The 24,289-nt window shown below is 41.6% G+C and overlaps 2 protein-coding genes across 2 annotated transcripts in view; both read left to right on the top strand.

The window, feature by feature from the left end:
* The window catches only part of hoxb3a (homeobox B3a), a 56,730-nt gene extending 53,550 nt beyond the window's left edge, over positions 1-3,180 (top strand). The window contains 1 exon segment of the mRNA XM_060043207.1: positions 1-3,180. This exon segment is cut by the window's left edge and continues 951 nt beyond it. The gene's annotated coding sequence lies outside the window, so the exon portion shown is untranslated.
* Positions 3,181-3,316: 136 nt separating this feature from the next.
* On the top strand, positions 3,317-10,958 carry hoxb2a (homeobox B2a). The gene is made up of 2 exons (XM_060043219.1): positions 3,317-7,782; positions 9,306-10,958. The coding sequence occupies exons 1-2, from the start codon at positions 7,296-7,298 to the stop codon at positions 10,241-10,243; spliced, it is 1,425 nt and encodes a 474-aa protein (XP_059899202.1). The 5' UTR covers positions 3,317-7,295; the 3' UTR covers positions 10,244-10,958.
* Positions 10,959-24,289: the final 13,331 nt, after the last annotated feature.

Here is a 24,289-nt window from a genome sequence, read left to right as displayed (position 1 = left end):
GACTGGGTGGAGAGAGAGCGAAAAAAGAGATTGGGTATGTGTGACAATCCAGTGGTTTATGTTGCTCAGGAAAGGTCCAAACTTGTTTGAAGTACTTCCAATTTGTCAGCCACTATGACATCAAGTCAATTGATGCTATTCAATTAGTAGATGGTTAGAAGTGTACCACCGCCATACATATAGGACCCAGTTCCCATATAGTGGATAGGCAGAAGGTTCCAGCACCAGACCAGTTTGCACCTATACATACCTAGAGTAGGCTGATAAATGATAGTTGGCTAGAGTTTTGATAACGTTGGACAAAGATTGGAAATGATTGGAAATGATTGGAAAGGATTGTTTGACTTAGAACTACCTCATGTTACTACAATGCCATATTAGGACAACTTTTTACAAGGTTCAGGGTTTTTCTTGCATCATTTGAGGTATTGTGGTTAGAGTTAGGTTTATTCAATTTATACCTCACATTTCTTATTTTGATGTGCGCCATAGTACATATAACTGGAACTGTTATCGTCCAAAAGCAGTGGAGGACCAAATCCATGTACATAGCTAGCAATACTTCCCCACGCATCTTTGGAGAATTGCTAACAATAGAAATCTGCTGTTGGACTTTCCACAGCTTTAATGCTTGGATTTCCAACTTAGTAAATACTGACTGTCCTGAGAGTTGGTCACCTTAGTACACCCTGGTAGCCTTTATAAATGTTAGGGATGGAGCCTAGTTGGGCCTAGCATGTAGGTTGAAAATAGACATAGTGCGAGGGAAACATCTGCGGTACACCTTATGCTTCTGCACTGTGGCTTGGAATGCTTTAAAGGCATGTTTTTTATGATGGCATCCACCCCCATTTCGTACACACACACACACACACACACACACACACACACACACCCACACACACACACACACACACACACACACACACACACACACACACACACACACACACACACACACACACACACACACACACACAGCTCCCATTGCCGAAGCAAGGGGTAAATGAAATATAGAGGGTAGACTTTTTAATGGTGGTTAACGAGGTGGTTAGATTAATGATGCTGGCAGCTCTATTACTCCAAGGAGCACATTTTATTGTCAGTCCTGCTGAGTTATGGGTGTAGGGCTCTTCTGTGTGGAGGTGTGTGGAGGTAAGGGGAGGATAGGTGGGGAAGCACACAGGCCTGCAGCAACAACAACAACAAAATATTCACCAAAAGAAAACCAAGTCCCAGCTACTCTATGCTCCTCACTTTGAAGAGGGAACAAGCATAAACCACTGGATTGTTGCCTTTCTATATGTCTCTCTCTCTCTCTCTCTCTCTCTCTCTCTCTCTCTCTCTCTCTCTCTCTCTCTCTCTCTCTCTCTCTCTCTCTCTCTCTCTCTCTCTCTCTCTCTCTCTCTCTCTCTCTCTCTCTCTCTCTCTCTCTCTCTCTCTCTCGCTTTCTCTCTTTCTCCCTCTAAATATCTCCTGCTATTTCCCTACTGTCGTTTGTCTTGGGGAGCAGCATCATTCACTGAAGCATGCTTCTTACAATCCCTCATATTCCCCTCATACTCCCGCCACAACCGCACACACGTGCACGTACCAACACACACACACACCAACACGCACACGCACACAAACACACAGACATACACAAATCTTCTAAACCTTGCAATAGGTGGATTACTTAAACCCTTAAAAGTGTTAGCAGTTATCCAGGCTGGTCTTGCACTCATACATGGACGTGTAAAATGTAAGAATATCTTAGCCTTTTACACACAAACACAAACACACACACACACACACACTCACAGCTATGCTACTTCTTCTTTTTGCTGACACATGTTCAAAGCCGGGCTATGCCAGCTGTTGACATCTTAACACAAACATACATGAGAGAAACATTCAAAAAAAAAATAATGTTCTTATTTTAGCACAACATTGAGACAGGGTAAAAAAAGGAGTGGAAAACTCTTTCTTTATATATGTGTGAGTCTTTGGCCCCTCCTTTATGTATGTCTGTCTCTGTCTGTCTGTCTGTCTGTCTCTGTCTGTTTTGTCTTTTTCTGTCTTCCTCTCTCCCTCTCTTTTCTCTCGGTCTCTGAGGGGTCAGTCACGTAAGCGGACACTAAGGTGAAAAAGAGCAATTATTGTTATTATTTTATTATTGTTTTTGGTTCACACATATCAACTTTTAACATGGAAACAGGGTATATATTTGAACAAAAATGCATGTCATGGATGAAAAGCAGATGTGTGCTAGACCTAAAAGAAACACTTTGTTCACTTTTGATGACATTAGTGATGGCAGTTTGGACAACGTACATCCTTGAGCTACATTTCAACAACGTGTGTGTATTTAGTGATTCGATATGATCACATTTTCCAACAACACAAAACAAACTAACCTATAATCATAACCCACTTCGTCAATCGTCTATTGTCTTCTTGCCATTTTGAATACCAACCCTTTTTTGGCAGTTGTTTCTCCAACACACATTGAAAAGTAGCACAAGTAGTACTTGGGTATCGCCAAACTCCTCTCGCTGATCGTCGTAAGAGGCTAGACTTACTATGCTTGCTACATCCAGACATCATTGTTGCACTTAGAGTTTACATTTTGATGGTTAAAGTTAAAAAAAAAAAAAAAAAATGAAATCTTATTTTAAAGACGGAAGATCCTGCAATCAAAGCGTCTTTGGCTAATGTGTGTTCAAGTGAACATTCAAATATAAATATTTATTTGTTATAACCGTTTAAAATACTTTCTGTTTTGTAATATTATTATTATTTATCCTTCATGTATTTATATCGACAAAAAATACTGTACTTTTTTAGTATTTACCAGTTATGAAAGGGAAAAGGCATTGTGTTTCTTCTTGTCCATTGTCCCGAAGTTAATTTTTTTTAGTTATTGTATTTTAGAAGGAAAAAAAGTAGTTTTTATCTTCCTATTATGACCCTTGTTCATAAATGTCTTGACTTGTACAGGGAAAATGCTCAGAAGTGAATCGGGGACCCGTCCATGCATAGTCAGAAAATTTAGACAAACTATTAGCTGGCGAAAAAGAGCAAGTCTTTTTTTGAGAAAACAGTTACCTTTCTTTGTCCTTTGTAGATTATTTTTCTTTCCTTGTTGAGAGAGTTGTCTGTCGAGCAATTCTTTAATAAAATGTTATGTTATTCAGAGCTATCCTCAGTCCTTGACACAAACGCAGTGAATCAGGAAACACATAATTTGGAACTTCAAGGGCAATCCAATATCTCAAAGGGTTTAACTGATTTAATACATACTGGTGCTTTCCTTCTAATACATACCGGCATGCAATATCCTTTCAAAAGTTAAAAAATACGTTTCAATATTCCACATCCGCCTTCCTTAGCGAATGAGATGGTGGGGTAGCTATCATATTTTGGAAGGAAGCTTTTTAAATATTAAGTTTCACAATATAGATCTACTGTAATACAGGGATAAGGTACCGGATCAATATGTTGAGCCAGGAAAGGATTTTAATGACTGCATAACCGGCATCCCATGTACTAGTTTGTAAATTAGGGCGCCATGTATCAAACCCATTCTACCTTTATGCACGCTTTATGCTATTGTTTCATTCTAGGCTGTATTCTCGATTAACCTTACTCGTTTTGGAATGTTTTCTCTACTTCTAATGGGCAACTGGTCCAAAAGAGGCATAAAACTACACTATTCATTGTTTGTTTGTCACAAAACAGCTTTGTGTTTGCCCTTATGACGCACATTGATAGCTAAGCTAGATAAGTTTTGTGCTTATCTGGCAACAATCTAATTGTTATCAAAGGTTGGAAAAAAATACAAACAAATTTATGCCTGCCGAGTGACAGGTTTCCACATTCCACTGTTCATGGTCTGTTCATTACCCTCTTCTGCGATTTTGAAATATTTTCAAGTAAATGGAGGAAAAGACAGCCCTGGGCTAGCCAAAGTGGCGGTTGGGTTTCTTATTTCACTGTTTCTGTAATGGGTCAAATGCAACATACCAGTTAACCAAACCGAACCATCTGATTTTCTTGATGACAGTAGGATGTTTTGATGAAGAGCTGAACGTAAAATAAATGTGTATAGGCCTACGATCTAACATTCCAGGGTGGTCTATTGAGCACTTGTTAGGTGTTAAGATGGCACATTGAATGCCAATTGGACTTATTGGATACACATAAGTCTCTAAAATGTATTGTAGCTGTTAAAGGCATGTAGAATACAAAATGTTGTCTTTTATATTGTTTATAAAACAATATAAAACAATGTATAATTCACCTTCTATTTTAAGGGAGAATTTTATCACAAATATGTTCAATAACATTTCGAAAATTAATGCATTTGTTTTGGCTCCCCAACACAAGGTGCGGTCAGATACAAACCAAGCTCTGTAGGAAGTGGAAGCTATTATTGTTAGAAGCCCCCGTTTTTTTCCACCATGTACTGGTCACGTGACCCAGCCCCTCTCCGTCTCGCTCTGGCTCTCGAGCTCCTCCACACCGCTTTGCTAAACACAGACGACTTGGGCGCGTCGTAACTTTGGACATAAATCAGACTCCTACTATAAATAAGGTCCGTACTTTCTTTCCATCTCCGTTTGACTAACAGACAATAAAAACACCAATAACCAGCGCGAGGGAAAGATTAGATCTAATTTATTGCCTCATAAAAACAGACGGCCAGCTGAGTTAGTTCGCATTATCGCGGTAGCACCTAAGCCAATACAAACTGCTACGGCCTCACTGTTAACAACTGACGAGACATGAAACAAACAACTGTCGACAGTTATGGGTGTTTTTGTATGAAATAAAACCACACAAAACATTCAAGGGTATTTAAGTTACACTTATGTTGCTTAGTGCTCCATTATTTTGCCCTTTATCAAATGAAAATTAATCTTGGGATAGACATGTAATCCCATATGGATCAAAGTCAGAGATGATCAACAAACAACATGAATAATAGGCAAATAATAATGGTATAGTATATACTTATTCTGATCATTCTACTGTTATTAACAAGTATATAGGCCTACATGTAAATAGCCTACTACAACACAAACACAACAACGACGATCACAATATTAATAATAACAACAATAATAATACTATTATAATTATTAGTAGTATATTACTATTATTATTACACAATAACATAACCATTATAACCATAATAACTAATTTTACCAGTTATTTGTGGTAGCCTATTTAGCCTATTGCAGCTACTAAACGCCAATATTATCCGGCCAAATGCATCAGTAAAACTGACAAAATATCGTCTGACCCACCGTTCATTAAATAAGCACAATCTTAAAAAAAAAAAAATCTACCACCTAAAACGTGGTCCACAGAATAACCCAAAAATGCTCGTGAATTCCTCTATCAGAGTCCAAAGTTCTCCAGGTAAAAATAGCCTGATGATATTTTCACTGCGTGACCCAGATGTTTTATGCGATGTCAGCAGTAACTTTGTAAGCAGAAGTGAGGCTAGTGTTTAGATGTAGACTATCCCAAACTCGGCTGAAACACCCAGTGCTCTCTGTTTTGTATTGCTCTCAATAGACTTGACTCCCACACACATTTCTCTCATTTGGCCTGTCTTTTTTTTTTTAAAAAAAAGGGCAAATGGCATGGGAAACAGGGGAGTAGCTTTGCCTCTGTGTTTAAAAAATAAAACATCAGACGGAATCTGTTCTCCAGAAATAGCCCCCCATTTCAAATGGTGCTGAATGCTCTGTATTGGACACGTTTGAGCTTTGTAGACGCGGGAAACAAGCGAAATACATAGATAGCTTTTCATTATTGGTTTCCCATATAAGTAAGATATAGAGAGGTGAGGGAGAATTCTTGAGGGTGGCTCCTGTCAGGCTCTTTGCAGAGAGAGAAAGATTGATCACCGCACTGTTTCTTTTTTTTCCTCACCCGGGGCTACTTTAGGTCTCCCAAAAATGTCCACTCTTACTCCGCGATCCCTTTAAAACATGGTGAAACATGGTGTCCTTGTCAGTATTCGGTGATTTGTTTAGGTTGTCCCTGTGTTTTTTTTTTAAGTTTTCGGTCCAACCATTTATTCGAACAACCCTTCCAGAAATAGGAGGCCTATATTATTACATTTGGTGGAAGGGGCAGATTTTAGCACTTGGAATCCTGCAGTTGTAGGAACGACCTCACTATGAACTCTCCTCTGTAAACAATTCACACACTAGGGAAGAAGGTGGAGATGTTTTACGGAATGATTGAACCAGAAAGAAAGGAATGCGAGGCACTCTGTTTCTGGTTGAGAGAAATAATTTCAGCCCTCTCGTAGTATTGTAGACTTCGACCAATGTTTAAATTGGGCCCACAAGAAGCATTTCTGCATACAAACAGCACATAGTTAAAACAAGTTGCCAAAACTTAATCTAATAAAACGCAAGTACTTACATAATATGAAGTCCTCTTTCCATTATATTTAATATTGTATTAGACTAGAACTGCACTAGGTTCAATGGACACTGAATAGCGTTCAACGCATGTTGCCAATAGAGAGTAAAGGTAGGAGCTATGAGTGAGAATTGGCTTCGTCATTCGGGGATCCTGTGCATCTCAAATAGTATTTGTGCAACACTGGAATGGGGACTTTAGTGGCTGTCAAACTATGAAAGATTGATGAGCATACTCTTAGAAACAGTAGTTTCTTTGGAGTGCCAGATTGTAAACGGAGTTAGCTGCGTTCACCATAATGCTAACAATCATTACATCACCCGTTTGATCGAAAATCTCTGCTGCAGGACGAGATTTTCTTTTGTCTGGCGGTAAAAGGCCCTCATGGACGCGCCACAACGCCCACGCGCCACAGCCAGCAGATAGAGAGACACATGGTAACCGAGCACTTTCTTTTTTATTCATTTTGGGAAATGCCCCCCCACCCCCCTGTTAAGTCAAAACAACAACGGATCGCCTGATATTTTTTTCATTGCATTTGTAAGAAAAATAATAATGCGTTTCTCACATCCACCGCCAGGCCTAGTGGCTCTTATTGGGTGTTGTTGGTCACATGACCAGGAATTGGCTGCAATTTCGCCCCATAGTTCTTCAGTTTAGCCTACCCAGGTCCCCATACGCTAGTAATATCACCAATATACACATTTTTTTATATAGCCCCCGCAAATACGCCATTGCGGACGAGAGCATCTATGGTCGTGCGTTTTTTTATTTTCCTTTTATTTTTAGCGGCCCTATTTTGTTTTTTTGGGGGAAGAGATTGTTTGGGGTCTCGCCGTTTAGGGTGAAACTGGTTTTAGGGAGCTATGAATTTTGAATTTGAGAGGGAGATCGGTTTTATAAACAGCCAGCCGTCCCTAGCAGAGTGCCTGACGTCCTTCCCTGCCGTCCTGGAGTCATTTCAAACTTCATCAATCAAGGAGTCGACAGTAATTCCGCCTCCCTTCGAGCACACCATCCCCAGCCTCAGCCCCTGCACAGCTAGCCAGCCGAGACCGACTGCTAGGAGCCAGCAGAACCGGAGAACCTCCACCCATAACAATGGCCTCCAGACGCACCACCGCGCTACCCAGAACCCCTGCCCGACTGGCCAGGTACCGGGCCCGGCAACGGCCACCTCTACCGGGCCACTCGCCCACGAATTCCCCTGGATGAAGGAGAAGAAATCGTCGAAAAAGTGCTCTAAACCTGGGAATAGTTCCAGCAGCGGTGGAGCTATTATCCCGACTGCCTCGTCCTCTCCATCGCCTGCCGCCTCCGGGTACGCCTCGGCTGGCATAGACTCGCCCACAGGTCAGTAGACTATACATGGATGCTGGAGACTCCATATTTTGCTGCCATATTTTACTGTCGTATTTCTCCATTTTCATCGATGCCTTCCATTCCACCCACTTCTATAACACCATGAACATTGAAATGCATTGCACGATGCTTTGGTTTTATGACATTATAGTTACGTTGTGATGTGAACATGCCCATCCGCATGTGGATGTGTTGCATTGTGCTCTGGTGATGGTGCTTCTTTGAGGAAGCCATATCTGGGACTACTGCATTATGCTGCAGTGATTGAAACATCTCATGTTCTTATGGAAATGGCATGCAGTTATTAACATTCTATTAGGTTACCTGTCTGATGTCTTTCTTTTTTATTATTACAGACACACACACAGTCGACACACATTATACATGACTGATTCAGCATTTTGCATGCAACATCCACCCATTATCATAGCCTACAGATCGTTTTTCCTCACAGAAATATTTATTTTGACAGTGAATGCATGACATCATATAGGCCTATTTATTTATTTTAAATCCAATCGTTATCGATAACCTCAATGATAATGTTTTGTATTAACAATTCGATCAAATGTATCTCAGCCAGGGTCCATCTGGGTGCAGCGAATCCACTGGGATGATGATAATCATATTCATGCTAGTGATGGGGACGGTAGCCATATTGGATGGTGCTATATAATGGTGAAGCAGGGCCACCGCGCAAGGGGGGTGGGAGACGACAGGGCTTAATAGAAGTCAACATTGGATTCAAGCTATGGTAGGTCTATACAAAGGCCATTTGAAAATGGCTAACCTAGACAATTTATTATGCTAATAGGCCTATGTGGATTTTTTCAACACACAATACTTGCGTGTTAGCATTGTTAATTCGAATATAGATACTATCCAGACCTATTAAAAAACGCTATGTACTTTATTATAAAAAAATATGTATAAAGTTACAGCTGCCCATTGCCTAATGTTATGCATTTCTCCTTTATTTGAGATATTAAATATTTTAAGTACAGCCGAAATGGACAATTCGTTATACTGCTAAACAATTTTTATAATTTCCTCACGTTTTGTACATGTTTGTATCACACATGCAGATCTTTAAACTCAGACAGAGGCTGCGAGCCTTTGAAGAGGGGAACACGCAATTTTACATCATCATAATCTCTCCTTTATGTGTGTGTTTTATTGGTCACTTAGCTGCACCGGTGTGAACGTTATGATTTTTGATTGCTTTTTGAATGGGAGGGCTGTGCTTGGTGATACTACTTGTTTTATTACAGATATGAGAGCCGAGGGGAGATTCTGCTCCCGTTCTGTGAACTAATGTGGGGTAGTAATTCTTTGCAGAAAATGTGTTAATAATTTCCAGTCGCAGCTATTGAATTTAACTCGTGGCTGCAATGGTAAAACGCGTTAAACAACCGAGATAATAGGCCTACATATGCATTTCAAACCTATTTGTACAGGTTTGTTTCTGTGCTTCTGTGCCTTCCAGTATTTTTTCTCTTCTTATCTGTCCTCAGATCCGAACCAGGCGGGTCTAGACTGCGGAGGCGCGGGGTCCCGTCGGCTGCGCACTGCGTACACCAACACACAGCTCCTGGAGCTCGAGAAGGAGTTCCACTTTAACAAATACCTGTGTCGGCCTAGGCGGGTGGAGATCGCTGCCTTACTGGATCTTACCGAGCGCCAAGTCAAAGTCTGGTTTCAGAACCGTCGCATGAAACACAAACGTCAAACCACGCATCACAGAGAGGGCGGGGGCGCGCACGAGTCGGGCGACCCCGGTGGTTTCGAGCCTCTGGAAGGCGCCGATGCCTCCTCTCCTTATTCGAGCCAGCCGCTGGAGGCCTCGGGGACCGGGGGAGCCTCGTCGGATGGTGAACCTGGGAACAGCAATTCTTCCTCGGCAGCTGCTGTTTCCATCTCTACTTCCTACGCTAATGACAACAGGGACAATGCGCAACCCACGCCCGAGGAGGGAGGCTGTTTGAGCCACCCCGAAACGCAACCGTTGCCGGTGGCATCTGGCCCTTCTGACACTCCTGCGACCCGCCAGTCCCCATCGTCATTCACCCCGACGCCCACCGCCGATAACCCCAGGACAATGCAGTTGGAGGAGGCCGGGCAAGGGGCTTCGGCTGCGGCTGCGGCAGCTGGGGCGGTATCGCTCCCCGATGGTGCGTTTTCAGAGCGGCAGGACTCCTCAATCACAACCACGGCCACCTCTGCTTCCTCTTCCGCTCCGGCCGTCTCTTCCTCGCTCTCCAACTCCTCCACCGCATCCTCCTCTCTTCCCGATTTGAATTTCTTTGCCGGGGACTCCTGTCTGCAGATATCCGACGCACTGTCGCCGAGTTTGCAGAGCTCACTTGACAGCCCTGTAGACTTCTCCGAAGAGGATTTCGATTTATTCACTAGCACACTCTGTACTATAGACTTGCAGCATTTAAACTTTTAATCGGTCCCGGGAAATTGAAGAATAGGACTACAATTAAAGGGACGATGCGATGATGAACCTTTCGAAAACGATTGTCGAGGAAAACCTGTTTAAACGTTGCCTAAATATAGGCTGTAAGAATGCTTCACGGAAACATTCCCCAAACAATTATGAAGAAAGTTGATTTAGCTGTTTCTTTTGTATTGGTTTTTTTTTCTGTGGAAAACTAGTCAAAATAATCCTGAGATAATTTTAAGAAGCTGGTCCTCGTATGATTTTGAGTTTAACCCTTTCACACGAAATTATTTGGATTCATCAATTTCTTCTCTTCTTTTTGTCAAAATTTCAGGTATTTATTGCCTTTCCTGTTTAATTCTCCTGTTGAAATATATTTTTTCCCAGCATTGTAAATGTTATTTTATTACCCATAGGCTACTGTTTAAGGCCCATTCCACGAATGCAGTGCAGCTTTATCGGCGATTATTAAAAACCTCTCAGGAACCGGTGGTGTCGTCTGGATACAGATACCTGGGCTGCTTTTAGGAAAATAAAGACGATTCGTTCTCTTTGTGAATGAGACTGGCAATCTGCTGAGAAAAAACCCTGCTGATGAGTTTTAGACCCTAGTTTATTTATTGAGATTCTTTAATAGTGAAAATAAAAGTCAAATTATTTATTGTACATTATTTTCATAGTGGAAACGATAATAACAATAAAAACTACATAAATTACAAAAGGTGACTGTATTATTTTCCCCCACAAGAATTTATTATCATTCCTATTATTTTGGATATTATTGTGACTATCATTATTTATATAATTGATATGCTTGTAATAGTCTAATTAATAGGCCTATAGCATATAATAGTCATTAGTGCTTTTGTAATTTGAGGACGAAATAGTCAATATTAAATGTTGCTGTGTTGATGTGTAAGACAAACTTAATAAAAACACAAAGGCAAAAAAAAGAAAACACAATAGGCCTACACAATAATATTTCATAGTTCCAGAACATTATTAGGCTATATAAAGCACGTTCACATCCATTGCCTCGAGTCAGTAGCTTCGGGACAGATAACACAAGCAGCATTGAGAGCAAAAGGCTGAAGTTTTAGCCTGGCTAGCATGCTTTCATTAGCAGCTAACGATAGACGCTAACAGCACCCTGGCTAACTAGCTGCTGCTACCCCTGCAGAGCCAAAATGGCGCTGGGAGACAATGGAGGATGTGAACAATAAGCAGTGGCAGCCATTACGGGATGATTTGGGAACGACACCATGGTGCTTATTATGCAACCGTGATGAAAAAAAATACCCCCGATGAAAGGCTAAAAGAAAAGCATGCACGAAAGAGACTTTGTTGTGCCGTTGATATTTGGGTCAAAGGAAAACCTGAGACAGTTTAACGATTCGAGTGATTCATTTCAGGCATTAAATGTTTATGAGACGTAAAAATAACTTGAGTAGTACTAACATAAATCTTGTGGTTTCGTATTATTATTAGGTCTATTATTATTATTGTTATGGTTATTCAAATTTGTATAAGTATGCCTGTGAGTATATTATTATTATTATCATAATTATAAGGCTATTATTATTTATTTGTTATCGCTGACCAAAAATTACACACACCTAACTATTCTTAAGGGGGCTAAAGGCCTACTTCAGCTGAGTTTATTAATAAGTATTTTACAAAAATACTTAATATACTTAGAACTTGTTTAAAACATAACATCAATGTTGTTTTCAACAAGGATATGTTCCATAACTGTATATGGACCCGTGGTGGATACTTTTCAATCCACAACTATTCTCTACCCCCAGTCACATCGAAACATTCTCAGATTATTCAAATGTCATTGAATGCAACGACTGTAGAAGGACAATGAATGGACCAACAACACATATTAATTTGGAATGAATCCATGTTGAACTTGAGCAGGATCAGTGTTGTTAAACCAAAAGGGAATAGGAAGATGTCCGAGGGGAGATTATGATAAACATTACTTTACCTAGAACCATGGTCTCTCACTAGGGTGACACATAACGAACAAGGAAACAGAGTTTAAGGTTTATTTACGGTTACATTACAGTTAATAAACCTTAACATGTGTTTATGTGTTCTACGTAAACATAAGTGCAACATCATAATGGTGCAGTGAAATGCTGCTGTACCAACCAAATGGTCATTATAATGATGCTTTATACTTGTATATATATATATTAATTGCAGTGTCTAAACATACTTGCAGTGTCTACATATACTTGGTAGCAGGAGTTTAAAAGTGTATAATTGAGGTGAATGGTTGAACTTAGCAAAGCAGAAGGCTACAGGATGTTCTTCCACCAAATCATGCAGAGGAAGCATTGTATGATAATATACTACATGCATAATACAAGAGGGCTCAACCAACAGCCACGACGACAACAACAACCACCACAACTAAAACCACAACAACATCAAATCAAATGACTTCGGAATGAAGTTTCAATCTTAAGCAGAACCGACTCCCTACGTGATGAATAGCCCGAACACAATGTCAGAAATTAATCCGGCACAGAGCCCCGCCACAAGTTGACGCAGCGATGACACAATGCATGCATGTGTGTGTGAACCAATGCGACGATTTGAGTGATTATAAAAATTACAGTGCCTTAAGCTCTGCCCCTGGGCCAGTCCACAAAGGGCCCAGTCACACCGCTGCACTGTAAAGCTCCACACACACACACAAAGGAGCTGTTATTCCCTCTCTCTCTCTGTCTCCCTCGCCTCCACAGCCTACTGTACCCTTCCATCTACATATACCTTGTAGAAACAAAATGATTATCTCCATTCCAGTAGACATATCTTCATGTATGTGTGTGTGTGTGTGTGTGTATTTGTATCTATTTGTGTGTATTTGTGTGTGTGGGTACATATATTTGTATGTGTGTGTGTGTGTGTGTGTGTGTGTGTGTGTGTGTGTGTGTGTGTGTGTGTGTGTGTGTGTGTGTGTGTGTGTGTGTGTGTGTGTGTGTGTGTGTGTATCTGTACGTATGTGTGTGTCGGTATGTGTGCATGTTCTAATAATCTCTCTCTTCTACCTGTTAGCACTAGGCCTTCCACCTGTCCCACCACTGACACACACGCGCATGCACACACACACACACACACACACACACACACACACACACACACACACACACACACACACACACACACACACACACACACACACACACACACACACACACACACACACACACACACACACACACACACACACACACGGGGATGCCCCAACTCCGGCTTTGTCGTCACCATCGTTGCTATGATGACATTCTCCGTGGGCGTGTGTGTGTGTCTGTGTGTTTGTGAGTGTGTGGGCCTAAACGAAGTGTATTTGCAGGGCAGATTTGCAAACGCATGCTTGCAGAGCAAGAATGGCACAATGAGGGAGCTTGTGTCACGAGAGTGCAAATGTGTTGCAGGTGCTTGCGTGTATGTTTGAATGTATCTGGGAAAACAAGTGTGCCAGGGCATAAAGTGATATTGCATTACTCAGGCATGATAGATTACCTACCCACTCATCATGCTGGTGAAACATGAGGGGGGAGGTGGATTATTTTTTTTCATCACCTGCCAGTAAAGAAGAAGGCACTTTCACCCACATCTACAGATAAAGTCATCCCACCGGGCGCCCCTTTGACTTCCTACACTGTGCACACACTCACTGCTCCTTCCTACTGAAGTACAAGCAGAAGAAAACTACCCACAGACAGTATCTGTGCCTGACAGTACCTGTTATCGCCTGATTTTATTTTTTACGCACCCGACTGGGCAAGTGAGAACGCAGTGGTAGTGTTTACTTTGTACTGTTTGAACAGTCAAGGCCACTAGGGAGGTGTTTTGGACGAAAGTATGTGTCAATTGGGTAAAATATTGTGAAGGGGTAAGGATTGTCTATGCATGTCTAGTAAGTAAAACACTTGACAGAAAACAAGTAAACATAAACACAGTGAAAAACCAAGACAAAAAACATCGGAAGGGAATAACACAATAACAACAAATTAAGGCATGAGTCTTATTTCTTTTTACAGTATTTTATTAACATGAATTAACAATAACAATGAATTCTTAATATAACATAATCTTTTTTATCACACTTAGTTGGCACTACAGTCCTTGGCCACTTTGCTTTTACTTGCTGTCTGTCTTAATTTCGGAAATTGTAACGCAGGAATATGTTGTGAGTCTTAATAACTGGTTGGGGAACACAACAATTTGTTATAGGGTCAAAATGTCGTAGAGGCTTCCTCTCGAAGGGGTTAAGTTTAGACCGGCCTGCTGGGCCAGCAGAGCCAAAATGGCCGCCCAGTGTGAAGGGGATCAGGTTCAAAGAGAGGAAACTGGAGAACAGGAATGGGTCACAGACCTCTGAGGGAACCAGGTACCGAGATGGATGTAGGAAACACAGAAACAGCGTCAACCAGAGGTCACACATGCAGAGCCTCTTGTCTGTATATATTTGTGTGTGTTTGTGTGTGTGTGTGTATGTGTGTGTGTGTGTGTGTCTGAGTGTGTCAGTGTGTGTGTCTGTGCGTGCACATTTGTGTTAATTTGTGTGAGTTTGCTTCCCTGTGCATATGTCCGTGTAAGATGAAGTGTACATGAGTTTCAACAATTATTGGGCATGATTCAAATGAACAAAGCCGGCATTCTCAAAGGAACCTAACTAACCCTGATAAGGAGTCTTCATGCAAGGGTTTAAGAGTGTGTTAGTGTGTGTGTTTGTGTGTGTGTGTGTGTGTGTGTGTGTGTGTGTGTGTGTGTGTGTGTGTGTGTGTGTGTGTGTGTGTGTGTGTGTGTGCGTGTTTGTGTGTGTGAGAGAGAAAGACAGGGAAAGCCAAAAAGACGGATCACCTAAAAACACAAAATTGTCCCCATATGTGAACTGACATCATGCTATATCCAACACACACACACACACACACACACACTCACACACACACACACAAACACAAACACACATACACATAAGACACGCACTCACAAAACACAAAACACACACACTAACACAAATACTGCTGTAGGTGTATGTGTGAGCATCTTCCAACTCCCATGACAACACGGTAGCCTTGATGGTCTGTAACTGATCAATGAAATGGCCTCTCTATCTCTTTACCGAGGGAAAGAACATAGAGACACAATTCAGTCAATCTCACCGCACAAATTAGAACCCGATGAATTGACTTGTTGGAATTGACCGGTTGAATTAGCAAGGGATGCTGCAATCAGCCTCCCAGCCATCCCTTAAGTCTTCTTCCTCTTGCAGGCTACTGTGAGGGGGTTGACTGATACACACACACACACACACACACACACACACACACACACACACACACACACACACACACACACACACACACACACACACACACACACACACACACACACACACACACACACACACACACACACACACACACAAACACACAAACAACACATGCAGGCACATACACACATCAACTGTATTGAACTGCATTTAAGCTAGTCCCACATATCAGACTGTAGGTGGAAATCTAAAGTCTGATTGCACATAAGCAATAGATGTGGGTGAATGGGGCTTTGCAATTTTCTTTTGCTTCATATTTGCTCCGACCAATTATGTTATTGGATGCGGGAACCTGAAAACAGGTAATTGGTGAACGCAGTCCCGGGCCGAAGTAGTAGACGTAAATTAAAGGTTTAAAATAAACAGTGCGTAGTATGTGGGAATTCACTTAGTTAAATTCCTTTCAGAAAGCCTCAAGTGAGTACTCTTTGGTAGAATATCTCCCTAACGCAACAGGAAACAAGGCGAAACCCCGCCCCCTGCAGTTCTGTTTTCCGAGAAATTATATAACGTAATAAGTCTGCTGGATCCAAGATTCCATTTTTGCTGACCATGACCATTTCAAAAGTTGATGGAGTCCAAGTAAATAAAGTACATCTTATTGGTGTGTACTAGAACTTTGCCACTGTATCATTACGTAGTTTGTATCGATCCCCCCCCCCACACATACCGGGTACAGGTTGTGCAGAACGGCCACATAAAAAGTGTTTAAAAAGAGAGACGTTGACAGATAGGCAGACAGACAGACTGACAGACACTTCAATAGAGCAACACAGACAGACAGGTGCCCTGGACTTAAGCACTATGGAGCGCCCGGGAACATCCTGGACAAGAGGGGGCAGAGACAGGGCAGAGAGAGAAGAAGAGAGGGGTTTGGAAACAATGGAAGCAGAGGAGATGAGGAGGGTGAGAGAGCGAGAGAGAGAGAGAGAGAGAGAGAGAGAGAGAGAGAGAGAGAGAGAGAGAGAGAGAGAGAAAGAGAGAGAGGGAGGGAGAGAGAGAGAGAGGGAGGGAGAGAGAGAGAGAGAGAGAGAGAGAGAGAGAGAGAGAGAGAGAGAGAGAGAGAGAGAGAGAGAGAGAGAGAGAGAAGAGAGAGAGAGAATGGGTAAGCTAGAGAGAGAAAGAGAGAGAGAGAGGAGGGACGGACAGCTATAGCCTTTGGGTGAATGCCCTGTAACACTGTAGGTGTTCCCTCAGCATGTCAAGTCTTTGTTGGAGCAGTAATTGATGGTCGGTCTCCCCTTCTCCTGAAGGCAGTTGTTCTGGCTGCGGTTTGGGTCCTCAAACTGGAAGCTGGAACAATTTAATCCAGCCTCCATTGTGTGGCTTTTAAAGAAGAAAGAACTGGGGCCATTTGTTTCCATGTGTTTGAATATGAATATATTCTAAGAAAACAAAATGTAAAATTTTACTATGCGCGCCACATGAAATCACACAAAAAATATGTTTCTCCTCACCACGAATTAAAATCGAATCACCCCAACTTCCTTGAGATCTGAGCGTTTCTGTGATTGCATCCGAGCGAACATAACGTCCTAACCGATGATAATACCACAGGGGCAACTGGACTTCTTTCAAAGCTGGCAGTAGGGGGTCCTGAAGGATCCAATCGCATTCCTTTTTTCTCTACATTACAGCCTGACCTGATATCCTGTTTGAGTTGGAACTGTGTCACATGGCGGCACCAGTCAAAGATATGCCATGAATGTTGTTCCACGTTGTCTTTTATGTAACCCCATATAACACGCTCCACATCACATCCAGTAGTCTGTGAAGCAGACAGTGGACCAGGCCAAGGCACGGAATGTATGTATGGAGCATGTTGCCATGTTGGAACGAATGAGAATCCATCATACGACGTTCCCAAATGGAACGGAAAAGGATTTATTAATGTCAGACATTCCCCATGATAAAGTACAATATGGAAATCTACAGGATCCTTTGTTGTTGTTTCAGTCAAACCTTTCAGTATGAATCCGCTCTGTACCATTATGATGACTCAAGACAACCTCAATAATGCAACGAATTGAACTTCAACAACATTAACATCGGTCAAATCACGTTTGGTACCCAGAATTATTTTACCCAGAGGACGGGCATTTTCTGGCCCTCACCTTGTGCGACGGCGTAAATGTGTCGGGTAGATAAAAGTCCTGGTGAGCCGACAGCCGGGGAACTCTTACGGCTTCTTATCGGAGATGTACTCTAACTGATAGACACAAGGCCCCTCTGCCACAGAACGGGAGAGAAGCAGATAGAAATCCATTCTGTCAATCTCATTCGCTCCGCAATCAAACCCACCAGCTCCTCTTTTATCCTTGGTTTTCGAGCACCTAACTAACATAATCACTGTGGTGTTTTTTGAACGGTGATGCCAACTATGAACTCTGATCTCAACCTTTTTCTTTCTTTTTACTCTTAGGATGGTTGGAATGAACTCCATGAATATGAACCAAACAACAACAAAGACACATTGACCGTTGTTTTCTTTTTTTAAACACATGTACACCGAAATCCTTATCTGGGGGGGGTCGATTGTTGTTCTCTCCAACATGCATCTGGTCAGGGTCTTTGTGTCTTTGTGCCCGCGTCTGTGTCTCGTCTACTGCCCTTCCTGGAGCTGCTGAAGCGAGATTGTGTTAGTAAATGTTATTATGTGTCTGAGCCGCAGTGGATTAGGTTTCACTGCAGGGTTGGTGTCCACACTCCACAGTGGAATTATTGTAACAGATGCAAGCAGTCGACGGCCACCTGAATAGAAACCTTAAAACCCCTGAATATCCTCTTGCCCCTTTCTTCTGTTCATCTGACAGTGCCGACAGAGGGTCTTGCTCGGGGAATACTTTCCTCCTCATGTCTTTTTTGTTCTAGCGTGTATGCCTATGCGACTTCCATTAAAAAAAGTACTATGCCATAATCAGCAATTTCCCAGATCATCCCTGCTTCCTTTCTTGCTTCCTTTCGTTACTCTCTCTCTCTCTCTCTCTCTCTCTCTCTCTCTCTCTCTCTCTCTCTCTCTCTCTCTCTCTCTCTCTCTCTCTCTCTCTCTCTCTCTCTCTCTCTCTCTAATCTCAGTATCACAAGCCATGATTTTGGGGAAAAAAGGCAGCCCCCCCCCCGGATTCCCGGAATTCTGTAATGTAACTTCCTGCTTCTAGAATCATGTGACCTCTCCGAGTGTCCCTATATTCAGGGGCTATATCCGATGACACGGGGAGTCTCTGCCTACTTAACCATGGACAATATGAAAAGGACAGCAGCATGTCAGTCCACCTCCAAAGGCAAGGAAGCTCTTAAGCACTCGCTCCTTGGGATGTTTCCTCAAGGAGGCTTTCCCAAACGTTTTGCAGCTACAGAAATATGTAGTGATAAAGATCACTGAAATCCGCTCATATGCCTGAAAACATTTGATATTGTATATTTCCAATCAATAGGCAAAGTAAGGCAACTTTATTTATGTAGCACTTTTCATACACAAGGCAGACTCAAAGTGCTTCACGTATAAACATTGTCATACAATAAAATAAAATAATAGATAAGTCAAAGAAAACATAATTATGCAAGGAAATTAGACAAATAGAAAGTTAAAAAGGTATTTTAGTAATAAAATAGAAACTAAAGGCAAAGTTTAAAAAAAGCTTTTTATAACATATGAACATTTAGTAGAAGCAGCAGGTAGGGGGTTAGAAATGAATGTACATGACACGGGACAGTAAAAGGTTAATGGAGGGTTTGATTTTACCTTAAATCTTGCTAAATATGTTTTGCCATTTCAATCACTACTTCCAACTTCCTGACTGCTTCCTCTGCTGCATTCAGTTGAGTGTATGTCCTGTAATGCTAGAATAAATTGTACCGCTTATTAGGTGCATTCATACCCCTTATTAGGCTTCCCACTCATTTGGATACAGCTCCACCATTAGGAGACCAGACTACAAATAAACAACTTTGAGTAGTTCTCTCATAATATCCAGTTGTACATTTATCAAACCTTGGATAGAGTAAGTAATATGAGTTATTAATATAAAAAAATATTATTATCCCTCATAAAAAAGCTTTTTCAGTAATCATTTCTTGAAATACCCTTTTCACTATATTAGCGTTACACATGCACAGTGGAAAAGGGGTATTTTCAGAACCTATTTTCATTGGGCTCATTGGCTCATCGTTACAATGTAACAAGTTTTCAAAAGCTTAAATACTACTCACTAAAAAACAAACATGACTCAAAATTTCTGCAATCTCTGAGAAAGCATAACTACCGGTAGCTAATCACCAGAACGGCTGCGTTTTTGCTTGCAACTATTGTCATTACCAGGTCAAATGATAATACCCCAAGAAAAACAACGTACAAAACGACTACAAAGGGATGTAATAAATGGCTTCTTGGATTCACGCGACTGTAAAGCGAAAGGTCCTGTGTCCATATTTGGATACATATTTGGATACACTTATTAATACAGGACAGCCTTTTGTGGAATTAAATCACACACACATATGTTGTGAATAACAATTAACTAAATATACACTGATAAACTGTGTACAAAGTATACTGTAGAACATTTTTAATTTGTAAACATGCAGGAAGCAAGGCAATCTTTATTCCACTTTATTGCTGTACTGTTCAGGTAAGTACAACCCTCTGAGTGTTTATAGAAATCAAGTTTTGCTGTACGGGAGAATATAAAGCAAATTTATAAACAGCAGATCAGAGCCAGACCAAGAGCACTGAAATGACAAACAGAGACTGCATTTAAAGCCATATTACCGAAAAGGAATTACCCATTACATCATAAACAGCCCAAAATAATAGTATTTTATTAGAAACGGAGCTAATCTTAATGTGTAAACCTACCACATCCCCCCTTGCCTATAGTCTTCATTACATATGCGAGGTGTGGCATATCGCTATAACCTGACAGGCTAAGTTCCTCACACACTCTAGCATGTTGACTTTAGAGACACTCTGTCATCCAAAGCACTCTGGCATCTGAACACAAACATAGGCAAAGCTGATGTTTGCATACTGATTTGCAAAAAGCACTTTTCATTGTCACGCATAACTTTTGTTTTTTTAATTCAAAACATAGTATTTGCATTAACCCAAACATCTTCAATGACTGTGCCCTTCGCAATTCATTTATTTTTTAAATCCATCGTAATGATTGTCGCCTTAACTAGATGGCATGTAGTGCCATCTAATAAGATGCCCTCTTATTGCCATGTAATTGATGGCAATAACTGTAACTGAATGTACAAATGTACATTCAGGGTCCAAAAATGTACTCTTACATTACATCTACAGAGCTGATACGATTTACAATAAGTGTATTTAATAATGAAGATATACACCAAAGAGTGCAAGAATAATTTGATTACATACAATTGATCAAATAAGCAAGCTGCTTTCAGAGCTAAAATATAGCACAAGTTTACACATTTATATTTTTATGGGCCACTCTGATCAGATGGGTAGGGTCCTAGCTGTTCTGAATTCAGTGGGGAGCTCGTTCCACCATTATGGAGCAAGGACAGTAAACAATCCAGATTTTGTTTAGCTCCTCAGAAAGTGAGGGAGTAGCAAGCCATTTGGCAGTCATAGAGCTTGGTGGACGGACCGTCTGGTTTAACCAAGTCCTGGATGTAGGATGAGCCGGAGCCCTTTGCAGCACGGTAGGCAAGTACCAGTGACTTGAGACGAATTCAAGTCACTGGTCAGTGTCACACCTTGGTTCCTTGTCGTCTGAGGAGCAAGCACCACAGAGCTGTTGATATTGAAGAAGAAGGCATGGATAGAGACCTTCCCTGGAAGGAAAGGCAGCTCGGCCCAGATTGAGTTTCAGGTGGTGTGTCGACATCCAGTGGGAGATGTCGGTCAGACATGCAGAGGTTTGTGCTTCATGGCTTTCAGACCATGAAGAAGACAGAATACGTTGTTTGTCATATGCATAGCGGGGGTAGGAAACGCCAATTCAGTGAAAGATAAAACCCCAGTGACTTGGTCTACAGATGGAAGAGAATGGGACCCCGGACGGAACCCTGAGGCACCCCAGTAGTGAGACTACAAGGATCCGACACAGATTCTTTCCAGGCCACCCTGTAAGGGCGATCTTTAAGTTAGAATGTTAAGAGGGCGAGTGCACAGCCTGAGATTCACAGTTCTTGGAAGGGGAGTTGAGAATCTGTGGGTTCACTGTTTTCACTGCGTCCAGCAGAATGAGAGAGGAGAAGGGGAGGCTGTTTACTCATCACTAGAGTGGAAAAATCCACCAGCCGAGTGATTGTTTTCATTGCTAGGTCTATATGTAACCCAGAACTGTTCCATATCATCTAATCCACCACTGGTTGGTGGTAGCAGGTGTTAATTCTGGGCCCTGTTTACATTCAGGTGGCACGGAAACCTCTTTGCATAAATTCCTGAGTTCAGGACATGGTCAAACCAAGGTTAAACCACCAGACATGGGATCTCAGGGACCTATTTTCCCAATGCTGGCATTGGGAAATACCCTCTCCCAGGGTTCTGTTCTCTGACCTGCACTCCTTCTTATCTCTGGGTCGTGGCTGGAATTTGAAGTCCAGCTATAGCAAACATGACCATAGGTCACTGCTGACTGTGTCTCTCTCCATAACACCAACAATATGCAACATGCACAACAAAAAAGGAAACCCTATTTGATATGCTTGGCCAAAAAAAACATCTCTGGGAGTTTCCTAGGTACTGAGATCACCACAGTAGCTGCCACACAAAGTCCAAGATGCAGGCTTCCTTGCTCAAAAAATTATAGGATTGTTTTATTTTCATTCACAGAAATCAATGAGGACACTCAGAAACCTTAAAAGAGACATGGTATGTGGTTAAAAGTGTTATTTAAGAGTATAACTTGTTTACAGGTTGGCTCATATAGAAATCCCTATTAAAGAGTTAAGCTGATAAAGTCCCCCAAGCTGTACAATCCTTTGCTGACTGCATTAAATGACTTGTAGTCTGCCTATTCATTCAATTTCAAAAGAGATTTAGCCTACATTGGTTGCAATGTAATCCAGTTATTAGCATGCATGTTATGAATCATCTTATCAATTTCTCAGGACACAATGCGATAGTTTAGGAAGATTACATAATCAAAATCAGTGAACTAGAGTAGTAAATTAATGATTATTCACTGTTATCATGATTTTGGACCATATGGGCAAATGAGGCAGGTAAAAGTATTTTAAAGGTCCCATGACATGAAAATCTCACTTTATGAGGTTTTCTAACATAAATATGAGTTCCCCTAGCCTGCCTATGGTCCCCCAGTGACTAAAACTTGCGTTTGGTGTAAAACGAGCACTAGCTGTTCTGCTCGCCTTTGAAAAAACAGAGGCTCAAGCTCGCTGATTTGGAATGTCTTTATTTAGGACGTCATAAAGCATCTAAGTTCCTCCCCTTACTCTGCCTGGCCCGCCCAGAGACGTTGGCCCGCCAATGAGACATGACTGTGCGAGCGCCACATGTGTGTGTGTGAATACACACACTGTAATGCAAGTGTTTCTTGTCGGTTCTTTGACATCTCTTGTATTTCCACAACAAGACTGTTGTAGGGGTTATCTGAGCCATGGTTGAGAAGGAATTGGGGGAAAGGAACTTTGGCTTTGACTCGCTGAAGTACATGAACTGCGACATGCCGCCGGTTGCCGCGAGGCACCATCGCCCGGCAGCGGGCAGCCGGCAGCAGGCAGCGCGCGGTTCAGTCTACTTCAGGTTGATGTGAAAGTGGAAGAACCAGAGACGTCGCAGAACCCGACACAGTCGTTTGTGATTCATAATATCGTCTGGAGGCGCACACAGCTTTTGGCCGTGATAATATGTATTATATGATATAGTTATCTATGTATTATATGATATTATTTAGATATAGAGCTCCAGGACTGTAACGCAAGTGTTGTACACTTCCTTGTTATTTGGATAACCGTTCTGCTTTTGGTGTTATGGCGCATAACACGTCGGACTCTCGTCTCTGGTATTTCTACAACGAGATTCGTAGGAGGTCATCTCAGCCAAGGTTGATAATGAATTGGGGGGAAGGAACTTTGGCTTTGACTCCCTCAAGAACCTGAACCACGACATGAAGGAGAAAGGGATTGTTGGCGGCGAATGTCTCCCGCTTGAGCCCCGCTGAGGGACCACCGCCGGAGCAACCCTGTCTCGTCAAAATTACGTTCCCAGAAAACTATTCGGCATTCTCAATTACGTTTGTCATAAAACGTATTTTGTCCGCGATTACGTTATATTGAACGTATTGCAAATACGTTCGTCCTCAGCCTATTTTTTGCCATTTATTAACCTCTATGATTATGTTTGGTTGAAACGTATCCCAGATAGGTTAAATGTCAACGTATAGCACATTATTGTCATTAAGGCATATCTCCCTTTCAGAGAACGTTTCATTTAACGTATTTTGTCTGAAAAACGTATCTTGGCTGTGGATACGTGTTATTGAACGTATCGCAAATACGTTCGTTGTCAACCTATTTTTTGCCATTAATTTACCTCTAGGATTATGTTTGGTTGAAACGTATCCCAAATATGTTAAATGTCAATGTATAGCACATTATTGTCATTAAGGCATATTTCCCTTTCGGGAAACGTTTCATTTAACGTAATTTTGTCCCTGATTACGTTTTATTGAACATATTGCAAATAGGTTCGTTCT

The sequence above is a fragment of the Gadus macrocephalus genome, chromosome 2 (assembly GCF_031168955.1).
Source record: "Gadus macrocephalus chromosome 2, ASM3116895v1".
NCBI classification, from domain to species: Eukaryota; Metazoa; Chordata; class Actinopteri; order Gadiformes; family Gadidae; genus Gadus; species Gadus macrocephalus.
Note: the sequence above shows the minus strand (reverse complement) of the source record. Positions and strands in the feature narration are given on the sequence as shown.